General features: G+C 35.6%; 1 protein-coding gene across 2 annotated transcripts in view; it reads right to left on the reverse strand.

The window, feature by feature from the left end:
- SH3BGRL (SH3 domain binding glutamate rich protein like) overlaps positions 1–12176 on the reverse strand; it is a 14801-nt gene extending 2625 nt beyond the window's left edge. The window contains exons 1-3 of one of the 2 annotated variants that reach the window (XM_081808586.1): positions 11960–12176; positions 6938–7018; positions 3853–4164 (exon numbers count right to left, since the gene is read on the reverse strand). In XM_081808586.1, coding sequence (XP_081664712.1) covers positions 4135–4164; positions 6938–7018; positions 11960–12046 — 198 coding nt within the window. In that variant the 5' untranslated portion in view covers positions 12047–12176 and the 3' untranslated portion in view covers positions 3853–4134. Of the gene's footprint in view, positions 1–3852; positions 4165–6937; positions 7019–11959 lie in introns of those variants that run through there. The other variant, XM_081808585.1, reaches the window with a different exon arrangement.
- Between the last annotated feature and the right edge of the window lie 236 nt (positions 12177–12412).

The raw sequence follows: 12412 nt of genomic DNA on the forward strand, positions 1-12412 counted from the left end.
TATGTGCTATGGTGAGCACTGTGAATTGTGCAAGACTGTTGAATCACAGATCTGTACCTCTGAAACAAATGATACATTATATGTTAAAAAAAAGAGAAGAAGAAGAAGATAGCAGGAAGGGAAGAATGAAGGGGGGGGAAATATGAGGGGGAGATGAACCAGGAGAGACGATGGACTCTGAAAAACAAACTGAGGGTTCTAGAGGGGAGGTGGGTGGGAGGATGGGTTAGCCTGGTGATGGGTATTAAAGAGGGCACGTTCTGCATGGAGCACTGTGTGTTGTACGTGAATAATGAATCATGGAACACTGCATCAAAAACTAATGATGTAATGTATGGTGATATAACATAATAATAATAAAATAAAAAAATTTGTAATAAAATAAAAAAATTACTTAAAGAAAAAAAGAAGAAAATTCTGATATTATAACCAATCCCTGTGAAAAATAAACCATCAGTGCTTTCTCACTATATAAGGCTGCTTTATAACCATAGACCCCTGAGCCTCATTCTATGCTTCAGTTTGAGTGCTCCTAGTTTGCAAACTGTCTTTTTGGTGTATGCACAATAAACTTTGACTGATTAAAAAAAAAAAAGAATATTCAAAAACAAGCAAACAAAATGGCTCCCAGAGAAGACTGTTTAAAAATTCTTAATAGAAAAACTATAGGGGCGCCTGGGTGGCTCAGTCGTTAAGCGTCTGCCTTCGGCTCAGGTCATGATCCCAGGGTCCTGGGATCGAGCCCCGCATCGGGCTCCCTGTTCTGCGGGAAGCCTGCTTCTCCCTCTCCCGCTCCCGCTGCTTGTGTTCCCTCTCTCGCTGTATCTCTCTCTGTCAAATAAATAAAATCTTTAAAAAAAAAAAAAAAAGAAAAGCTATAAAGTGTACCTGGGTGGCTCAGTCAGTTAAGGTCCCGTGATTGAGCCCTGCATCAGGTTCCTTGCTCAGTGGGGAGTCTGCTTCTCTCTCTCACTCTCCCTCTGTGTTTATGCCCTCTCTCTCTCTAGCTCTCATGCTCTCTCAAATAAATAAATAAAATCTTAAAAAAAGAAAAAACTATAAAGTAGAAACTTGTATTTAGAAGCAGATATAATAAAAGGCTGCCTAATCATTACTGTTTGAAAGAATTCCATAAAAGCAAGTGATTTACAAGTATATTTCATATTTTATTTAAAAGTAAATGATTTCTTTTCTGTGTGATTTTTCACCAAAATTGAGTGTTCAAAAATATTGTCACCTAAAGTTAATTGTTTTGTTTAATTAAATTTGAAATTACTTGGAAAATGTACTATTTGTTAAAATATCATTGCTTTTAAATTTTACAACATTAGGCAGGAAAAGAGAACAAGGTGTTTTTCTTCTCCTCTGGGCAATGAGTATCTCTAGCATAGGAACTCTGACCTATTGATGTGCTCTGGCACCTACCAAACATAGTACTTGACATAAAATACACTTCAAGGAAAGTTTGTGGAACTAAAGATGGGTGGTAAAAGTGACTTTGGTGAAAGAAATTTCAGTGTTAGATTGTAGAATTCATGTATATTAGACAATATCATTCTAAATATGTGTCATAAGTTGAATACTTGATAGTCTCAGGACGTGTGTGAACAGTTGAATACTCCAAAATGAGCCTCTGATACTATGCCCAAAAAAAGGGGGAAAAGCAAAAAAAAAAAAAAAGATGTTAGATTTTTACAAGACAAAAAAGGTAGAAATGAAAGAAAGAAGGTCACTGAAATTCATTTTTAATACATTTTTAATAAAACATGTAAAATACTATTGACTTACCTTCTAAAAACCTTCAGAAAAGAAAAAAAAGACCCTAAGCTCTTTTAAAACTTGAAACTTAGTGTTTGGCTGTCAAAATGAATATATCTTAGACCCACATTAGACATTTTCTTTCATTTTATGAAACAAGATTCCAAGAATTTCCTCACACAGAGAATGAATTTTACACTAAGACTCCTCAAATGTCTAGCACATATAGTTGGGGAAGTAGTTATATAAAAATGTGAATATGCCCTAATGTGAAGTCCTTTTTCTTATGCACATCTAATGCCTCTGAGTAACTAGTATTTTGGAGACAGCCTAATTCCCTAAAGTCACATCCTATCAATCTTTGCTGTAATTAGTCATAAACCTTTAGTTCTCAGTTATCCCTTTTAATGGAAGAAATTATTAGCACAGACATCCAAAACAAAAAGGCAATTCAAAATTCTTTATGATTTATCTTTATAATACATATTTAAAGTAAATTATTTACTTTTCTAATTACATTTTATCCATCAAATATGTAAATTGTGCTAAAATATTTGTCACTACACAGATGTAAGTAGCCAATATTTATAGTTCATGGATTATCTAACCAACCAGAGAGATTTGGAAACATGCATATGAGGTATCCTCCCCCTCTATTCCTAATATAAACATCATTCTATAAATACACTGATTTTGAGTCAGATAATCCTGGGTTCAAATTCCAGCTCTGCTACTCAATTATTATGTAACCTTGGAAAAATTACTTAAAATATCTGAGCATCAGTTTCCTCCTCTGTAAAATGCCATTGAGGACACCTAGCTCATAAAGATGGTATAAGGATAAAATGAGATGTATGTGAAGTGTCTAGCTCAGTGCTTGGTCATTGCAGGCATCCATCTTCCTTTCCTGCTTTTCTCCTCTCCACTTTTTGCCTAATACCTAGGACCAACACCACAGCTAAGTGATATTAATATAAAATTTCTGTTGGAGATGTAGTAAAATAGGATGGGCTTAGTGGAAATAAGAATGCTTCAAATCTCACAGCAGAGGCAGATTCCATTGCTCCTCCCTAAAGCAGGGTGGTTCAACCAAAACAAATGAGGACATTTCTCTAACCAGCATTCTCTACTCCCTCAACATACTAGTGAATACGGATTAATGATTTTTCTCTCAACATGAACATCACCAGATTTTTACTTTTTAGTATAAATACATTATTTTCTTTCATATCTGAAAATTGTCACCTCCACTATAAAGAAATGCTAGTGCTAAGGAATGATCTTTTGTATTAATAAGAGAGTAATTAGTAAATAAAAATATGCCCTATTTTCAATTCATCCAATATACAAAATAATATAAAAATTGTCTTCCACAGAAGGATTCCTTGTTTTATGGAAATATTTGTCATAAGGTACTTTTAAATATCAAGTTCTCCACTGTACTGGTTTCGAATAATTTTTAAATGTAAAGAGAATGTATGCTAATTATTTGGAAAGTGAAGAAAGGAGAAAAATATTCACGTTTAGCTATGGTTAAGCTCAGTCTCCTAACATAATTAGAATATTAATTATACAGTAAAAACAACCATGTACCTCATTATAATGTATCTTTATACCAACTCATTTTTTATTTTTTGAAAATTTCTTTAAAAATGTATTTATTTATTTGACAGAGAGAGAGAGCGCACAAGCAGGGAGAGCTGCAGGCAGAGGGAGAGGGGGAAGCAGGCTCTCCGCTGAGCAAGGAGCCTGATGTGGGGCTCAATCCCAGGACCCTGGGATCATGACCTGAGCTGGAGGCAGATGCTTAACCGAATGAGCAACCCAGGCACCCTTACAAACTCATTTTTTAATGAAAGCACTAGTTCATTCAGTGAATAAACAATTTTTTTTGACCCTATGGACGTTTAACTTGTTTTCAAAGTTTCAAGATTATATAACACACTGAAACATACTTTTATCCATAAAGTTCATTCAGTATTGAATTATTTTGGTTGACCATACTGTTAGACATTTAACTTGCTTCTAAAGTTTTAGGATTGCAAATAATATTTTGATATATGTTTTTATCCATAAAGCTTTTTCCATGCATAGAATTGTTTCATTAGACTACAATACCCAATGTAAAATTACTGGGTGAAGGTCCTTGATACCTATTTGCCATTTTGGTTTTCAAAAGGGAACACTAACTCATACTACCACCAGTACTATGTGAGAGCATCTATTTCGATGCATCCTTCTTAGCATTGAGTATTATCATCTTGTTTTATCTTTGCTAATTTCACAGATGAAAATTGAATCTCATTTTATCACATGTCCTTATTTTCAGTGCATTTTTCCAATGTGGGTTAACTAGTTGCATTTCTTATTTTGTATTCACCAGTTCTTCCTGGAAAGCTTATTGTCCTGTTAAATTAAAGGGGAAAAAAAAAACTCTGAAAGCTTAGCTGAAGAATAGAAAAATCATTCTGTTATCAAATTTATCACTTTTCATCTTGGAAAAAACCTATTAAGTACTAACATTCAAAATCTCCTTATCACCAAATAAAAGGCACAGCATAGGGAATATAGTCAGTGATATTGTAATAGTGTTGCATGGTGACAGATGATAGCTACACTTGTGAGCTTAACATAACTTATAGAGAAGTTGAATCACTATATTGTATACCTGAAACTAATGTAACATTGCGTGTCAACTATGCTCAAGTAAAATAAATGAGACAAAACAAAATGAAATCTCCCTATCACCAATCTACCCTTCAACTCCACTGTCAATTCCAAATCTCTTATTATCCCAGTCTATCCACTCTCTCTTTGATAACATCTATTGTTCTTTTACTTTATTCCTACTCCTAGGCTTAAACAAGGATGGGAAAAAAAACAAAAAACAAAAAACAACACTATAACCAATCTGACTGGCTCCACTATGAACTCATCAACTCTAACTTTAGCTGGACCTTCTATTTTGCCCATACTTCCATTCTCATTCTTAACCTACTGTTTAGCATATTTTCAACAACTGAATCCATTCAATTTCCTCAAAGTTCTAATATCTTAAATTTCCCATCACTCCTAGCATATGACCTTACACTAAAGATATGGCATTTTCAAATGTGACCTTCTCTAACCTCCCCACATATTAAAATTTCTGTTTTTATCCTTCTCTCCTCATTCTCTCCAGTCTCAGAAAAACCTGCATGCTTCTTCTTTCCAAGACTAACTCCTCCCTTCAATCACTCACTTTTTTTTCCTCCATGGCATTTGTTTTATTTCACAGTCACTCAGGTTAGAAGCCCTAGAGAAGCTTCACTTCTTCCCAGTTCTTTACATCCACAAACATCTCATAAGTTGCTATGTCTTATCATACATGAGTTTTCTAGATCTCCTAAATTCATCTTTTCCTTTCCATGGTTGCTGTCCCACTTTAGGCCCTCTCCATTACTTTTCTGGACTCTTAAGGTACCCTCTAATGGGTTGGCTTATCTCTAATATCTCATTTCTCCAATGTTTTACAATCCATACTACTGCCAATTTTCTTAAGACATAGATCAAACCACATCTTAAAAATGCAGAGATAATCTTATAATTGTATTCCCCCATTTCCTATCGTGGCTTTTGGATACCTAGAGGATAAAGCTGAAAGTACCTAACACAGCATTCATAATTTAGTCCAAACTTACCTAGCCAATCTCATATCCTCTATTTAATATACCCTATTCTGGAGACATGCTGCACTACATTCTGCTCTCTGAACATACCATCACGTGAAGCTACATCCCAATGCAGTGGTTTCTGTTGCTGCCTCTGTGAAAGACATCTTAGTGTCATTTCAGTATTTTTGAATCCCTAACAGCTCAAATGTCATTTCCTCTGTGAAACTTTTCCCAAATTCCTTAGTAATAATTTATTATTATTTCCTTTGGACACCTACAGCACTTTATTTAGGACATACAGAATTTACCATAATATGTGTTGGATTATAATTATTTGTAGACATATTTGAGGTAGAATTATTGTATACTTTTTCTTCACTAGGTTAAAAACACTTTGAAGGTAGTGACTATGCTTCATTCTCTGTATTTGTCCCACCATTAATGTCAAGTTAGTGCTTGACAATCAATACTTGCTGAATGAATAAGTGAATGAATAACTCCTAATTTTAACTGAAGGAGAGGGAGTAATCAGTCACAGAAAATAGATTATCCTCCCTTTCATACTTCCTCTTATATGCACTGAAATCAATGACTTAACTTGGGTTTTCCTAACTTGATTAAACAAAAATGTTTTACCTAACATATCTTATAACTCAAATTATACAAAGCCTAAAATGAGACATTTTATCCATGGGAAAAGAAATTCCAGCAAGGAAGCAGAATTACACAGTGACTCAGAAAACAATGCTAATAAATGTTCTCTGCTGAAAACATGAGCAATAACAGACTCTCAAAATTGGAGAAGGAGCTGGAGTTCAAAGAATCTTTTTAACATAAAATTAGTTGCTAAGAGCAAAAGATAAAATGATAGAACAGGGACATACATTCTGATAAGCCAGCTTGTGTAGAAAAGATCTATGGTAAAAGGCAAAGATATATTTAATGCCCACAGCTTTGAGATATTTCATTAAATAGGCAATTTAATTTTTGATTCTTTTCTTTATATGGTCTCCCCTGGAAACACTTCCACTTGAAAAATTAATTTGTTGTTGGCAGGGAGAAAGCCCCAAATTTAGCCAGCAATTTAGTGACCAATTTTGAAACTCAAATGCTTTTAGTTAAAGCATTTGCTTTCACACAAGGACAATAGATGCTGCCAAGAAGATTACTATGAACTAAGATGAGTTCTGTTGATGTAAAACCATGCATGACAGCTGAAATAATGGAGTCTTTAAAATTGGTAACCATTTATTTATGAATGGGTCAATGAGAAATTTGCTGCTTTGGGTAACTTGATGGGAAAGTCACTCCACCTACCTCCTACTCACATACTTTATGTATTTGATTATGCACATCTGTCTGCCCTACCTGGGATTAATGCATGCAGAGAAGGAGGATTTCCTTTCAGCTATATTACACTGCCTCTAGCTTAACCTGAATACTTAATAAATGTAGAAATCTCACTGACTAAAAAAACCCAGCGCAATAAAATGGCTTGTAAAGCAGGAAAAAAAAAAGAATCATACCTTTGAACCAGGTGGGGCTGTCAAGCCTAAAAAGGCATAAACTGCATTATTCTCTCTGGCTTCAAAGAAGGCATCATAGTCCTTAATGAAAAGAAGGCAAGAAGAATTAGCAATATGCAAACAGCAAAGGAAATAAAAGAGTAAATTTATTCAAAATGAACTCATTGGTCAACTTTTTTGGGGTCATACAGGCTATCTAACTTCCAAAATGCTAGAAATTTGGAAAGAGTAGTAAAGAGGCAAGACATATTAGATCCCATTTAATGTGGGTTAGAATATATGCTGTTCTGTGAGGCAGAAACTGCAAAATGACTTATTCCATATCACATAGCATTTAAATCTGTCTGAGGCCAAGTAGCTTTCTCCACAGCCCAAAGCAGCCAACTATTTGCCAATAAGAGGTTGGTTATTTTTGGTAGGAGGTTGTTGTTCCTGTTTCCCATTATTTCTCTTTCATTATTGATTAAGGTAGAGATAGTCTCAGAACCTACAGTACACCAGATATTAGCTAGGCCATGAGAGTAATAAATCTGTACTGTTTTTGGAGGAAGGGAATGAGATTTTCATGAAATATGACCAGAAGAACAAACAAACCACTAAGATGTTTCAATTCAGGGATCCAAGAAAAACCTCACATGACTAAATTTGGTTAGGCTTCCCACTGTCATCCTCTAAGTCACCAAGCATACTTTAGAAGTAACAAATAGAATTGCCTAAATTTAACTATGACATATAATCAATAGCAAATCTACTTAGAAAACACAGCCATTCGCCTGGGTGCTCAGTTGGTTAAGCATCTGCCTTCAGCTCAGGTCATGATCCCAGGGTCCTGGGATCGAGCCCCACGTCGGGCTCCTAGCTCGGTGGGGAGCCTGCTTCTCCCTCTCCCTCTGCCTGCTGCTCTGCCTACCTGTGCTCTCTATCTATCTGTCAAATAAATAAATAAAATCTAAAAAAGAAAAGAAAAGAAAACATAGCCATTGCCTATACTTTGTTTAATTTAAAACACACAGAAACAAGTTTGGCATTTTGGCTGATTTACTGGAGGTGAAAAGCACTCATAATTTGCTGGTTTCTCTAGAGATCGTCTCACCAATAGATTTTTATCGATTACAGGGTTAAGTCCTGGCACTTGGAGGATCTAGAAATATAAAGTTTAGGTATATGTATGATTTCTGGTACTTGGAGGATTTCTCAAGCCATTGATGACCCTAAATTGGAACCTCACCCCAAGAAACATCAGTTTCTCTTTTATTTAGGGATTCTTTTAGCACAGTCAGAATTGTTTGGCACCACTTGAATCTCCCCAAGGATTGACTCAAAGCATCTTAGTGTTCCCTACATGTTGGCAAAGGAATAAACCCTAGATTGCAGGCATTTATGAACAGCCTTCTATGAGCTTATTCCTCAAAAGTGAAACTAATCGGATCTTGATAACAATTTCATACCGAGACACATGAGACCTATAAACTACTCAAAGTAAACAAACAATATACATCATTTCTACACTCAACCACTTGGAAGTAATCTCAAAATGCTAGTTGAAAGAGTTCAACAGTCACAGAAGAGGTATTTCTTACCTCTTGTTCAAAGTAACAAAAATAACTCTTTAAATTCATGTGAAAGAAAGCAGGTTTCAACTACATTGAAATCTGATCATAAAATGCTACTCTACTGATCATAAAATGTAACTCTAGTTGTCTATTTCAAGTGTTTTGGGATCAAAGTATATTATCACTTTTTGGCCCTGGACTTAGAAAATACAAACAGGTTTGTAACTCTGAGACAAAAGAACATCATCAGTTTCTTAATTAAGCCAGATTAATTAATTTAATCAGCAAATATGTATTGAGCACCTACTACATACCAATCTTTTTTGGTGCTAAGAATACAAGAGTAGGGGCGCCTGGGTGGCTCAGTTGGTTAAGCGACTGCCTTCGGCTCAGGTCATGATCCTGAAGTCCCGGGATCGAGTCCCGCATCGGACTCCCTGCTCAGCAGGGAGTCTGCTTCTCCCTCTGATCCTCCCCCCTCTCATGCTCTCTCTCTCTCTGTCTCATTCTCTCTCTCAAATAAATAAATAAAATCTTTAAAAAAAAAGAATACAAGAGTAAACAAAACATTAAAATCTTCATATCTATACATGGCTCAATCCTAGGGAATGCAAATTTAAAATATTTACAAAGAGTAAACAAAATAGGTTGTGACATAGTCTGCTTCTTCTATAGGAATTCACTTGAGGAAAAAATAAAGATATTTTGTTTACACCTCTGGGATTCCAATAACATTAATCCAGAATGTATTCTACCATATATTGGTATCATATTAATTATTAATTCATGAAAATGCTCTAGTTCTTCATATATATAGCATAAGCTCTTTCGGAACCAAGATTATCCTTATAAATGTTGTATCTACTGTAACAGAGCCTCATCTACGTAGTGGTCACATTCCATCTAGAAATAAGGACCTAAGCCAGAGTTCAGTGGTTCTCAACAGGATGTAATTCCCCACCCTATCCCCTGGGACATCTGGCAAAGTCTGGAGATAATTTTGGTTTTTCACAATTGGGAGGGTGCTACTGGCGCTCACAGGCAGAAGCCAGGGATGCTGCTAAACATCCTACAATGCATAGGGCAGCCCCCAACAACAAAGAATTGTCCAACCCAATATGTCAGTTGTGCCAAGATTGAGAAACTTTGAGATATTTTAAACAAGAGAATTTAATATGAAGAATTTATTTATAAAGGAACTGATGAAAGGCAAACAGGAAATGGCAAGGCAACCCAAAGATTAGCAACAGCAAGGAGCTGCTACCACAGCTATAGGGCTAAAGGAAAAAGTGCAGAAGATGGTATCACAGAACCCAGGAGCTGGGATACTTGGTACCACAAAAGAGACACAGCCACTGTCATGGACACCTCCAGAAGCAGGAAGGAGGAGAATACCTTGGCTTTTCCTCTCCTCTATCCTCCACTCTTCCAACCAGTTCTATTATTGGTCAAACCTAATAGGTAGCCAGTAGGCAATAGAGACTGGGAAATGTAATTTACTGAGGTCAGCCCCAACCCCTGCCAAAATACAGAATGTAGGAAGAAAAGAATAAGATGGGATCTTTGTATAAATAGGAAAATGAAATATATGGTGGTTTAACAGAAAAAGTAAGAGCTTTAGAATAAAACAGATTTAGCAAGTCAGTTAACCTTTTTCTAGGCCTCAATTTCTTCATCCATAATACAGGAATAACAATACTTACCTCATGGGATTAGTATGAGAACTAACTAATATAATACACATAAAACATGTAGTACAATAATTGACATATCATATGTTTTCTATGAATGTTTACTATATACCCTTCTCCCTAAGAGTCTGTATAGGAACAAATCTTAATTTTTATTGTTATTAAACTCCTAACTTAGTGCTTGGTGCACAGCAGGTATTCAATAAAAATTGGATTCTTTTTCCATTAACAAATATTTGTTTAGTTAATTCTCACCTCCTGCCCCTTCCTTTCCAGCTCCCTATTTCTCAGTGAGACCTGATTTCTAGAACTTCTTCCATTCCCTTACAGTGTGTCTTCTGAAGGAGAAATAAACCAGGTCAATGGGGTTTCTGAAATGTTACCCTTATAACCTAAAATGTGTTTGTTTTTAAAGCCAGATGAATCAAAATTTCTGCTTCAAAAGAAAGTTAAGACAATATATGTTGGCTTATATTGGGCTGGATGGCCTCTGAGGCTTCTTCCAGCTCCTGGGATACAGCATTTGCAGAAATTTCAATTACAGAGGCATTGAGGTTTCATCATCTAAATGAATAGCCTAATTGTCTTTTCCTTATCTGCAGAGTACGTCATTACACATTGGTCCTGTTAGCAACAACAGATGAAATCTTCAGGACCCTCCTCAGAACTGAAAAATTCAGTTCACAGAGAAAACATTTTGTGCCAATAAAATTCTCAATTTTTCCATGCTCCCTCCCCTAAATTTTCAGAATTGGCACACAAAAAAAGATTTCCACCAAAACGTGTCCTCTTACTTCCATATAAACCTATGAACTAGAAGATTTGGATTGCTGGCTCTAATATATTTGTTCCTCAGTCATGCTAATTCTGAGGACATAGCAGTGCAAACAGTTCTTTACTGGAAATTCGTATAACCCTCACATATGCTTTCTGTATTGTCTCAGCACGTAGATATGGATTCATAATCACACTCCAATAGTTTCAGGTGTCTGTGATTCTTTCCACACCTCATTCCCAACGAGCTCCTTAAGAGAAAAAAACTTTTATTTATACTTGTACTTGCCATGGTATCTAGAAAGGCCATAGGCTGCAAATGTTAAATATACAGTGACAGAAGATTAAAGGAAACTATCCTATGGTTTAAATAAAGACTAAAGATGGCATACTTGAAAGCACCGGTCACAAAGCAAAAGCCCATTTTTGTTTCCCTTGTTGCTTACATGAGTTCAATTAGCTAACTTAACATTTTCTAAAAATTCATTAATAATGCCAAAATAAATGTATTACTGGTTTCAAGTAGGAAATAAGATATTACTCTTTTTAACTATTTTTAATACAAATAAGCAGTTGACCTCTCAGAAGCTTCTTCATGGACAGAGCAAAAACATCACAATTGCTCTAGATAGAATTAAGATGAAGAAATGGAAAGGCAGGGTGCCTGGCTGGCTTAGTTGATAAAGGATGCAACTCTTGATCTTGGGGTTGTGAATTCGATTCACAGACTGGGTGTAGACATTACTTAAAAATAAAATCATAAAAAAGAAAAGAAATGGAAAGGTAGCTATCTGTTCAAGGTCTGTATTTATGCATTTACAGGAAATTTGGCGGGGGAATGACTCATCCATTTGCTTTCTAGTAGAAATATCCCAGCTGCCTAGGATGGATGAAGAGATGAATAGGAGAAATGACTGTATGCAAATTTGGGGGTGGGGTGAAAGGGATAGGATGGATTTGAGGTGATCCATTTGATAAAACAAGAGTTTAAATTGGTTTCTTACCCCACGATACTGGCTTTCATTGAAAATCTGAGGTGGCAGCGGGTATCCTGTGGCTGGTCGATTGTTTTCAGGTACATTTTCTCTCATCCACTTCCGATTCTCTTCATTGGCTGCAATGTCTTTTTCTTCAAATCCTATTTTGTTAGCTTCTAAAAAACCAAGCACGTCTTGCTGTTTCTTCTTAATCTAGAACCCAAAGGACAAAGAAACTATGTTGTTGAACAAACAGATTTTGTTGTTTTTATTTTTCAAATGAAACTAAAGTCAGTGTTTGTGAACTAGCAGAAATGAATTCAGACAGGGATCAAGAGTTGTGGTTTCACAGAAGATACGTAGTTTTTCCACTTTATTATTTTGCTGTTAATGATGTCTCATAAGTAGATTGAATAGCTCTCAGTCTACAGATCCTTTTATCAACCTGACTACTTTTTTCTTTTTCCTTGAAAACTCCAT

The sequence above is a fragment of the Leptonychotes weddellii genome, chromosome X, assembly GCF_054177405.1.
Source record: "Leptonychotes weddellii isolate Sample4059 chromosome X, ASM5417740v2, whole genome shotgun sequence".
In the NCBI taxonomy this organism is placed as follows: Eukaryota; Metazoa; Chordata; class Mammalia; order Carnivora; family Phocidae; genus Leptonychotes; species Leptonychotes weddellii.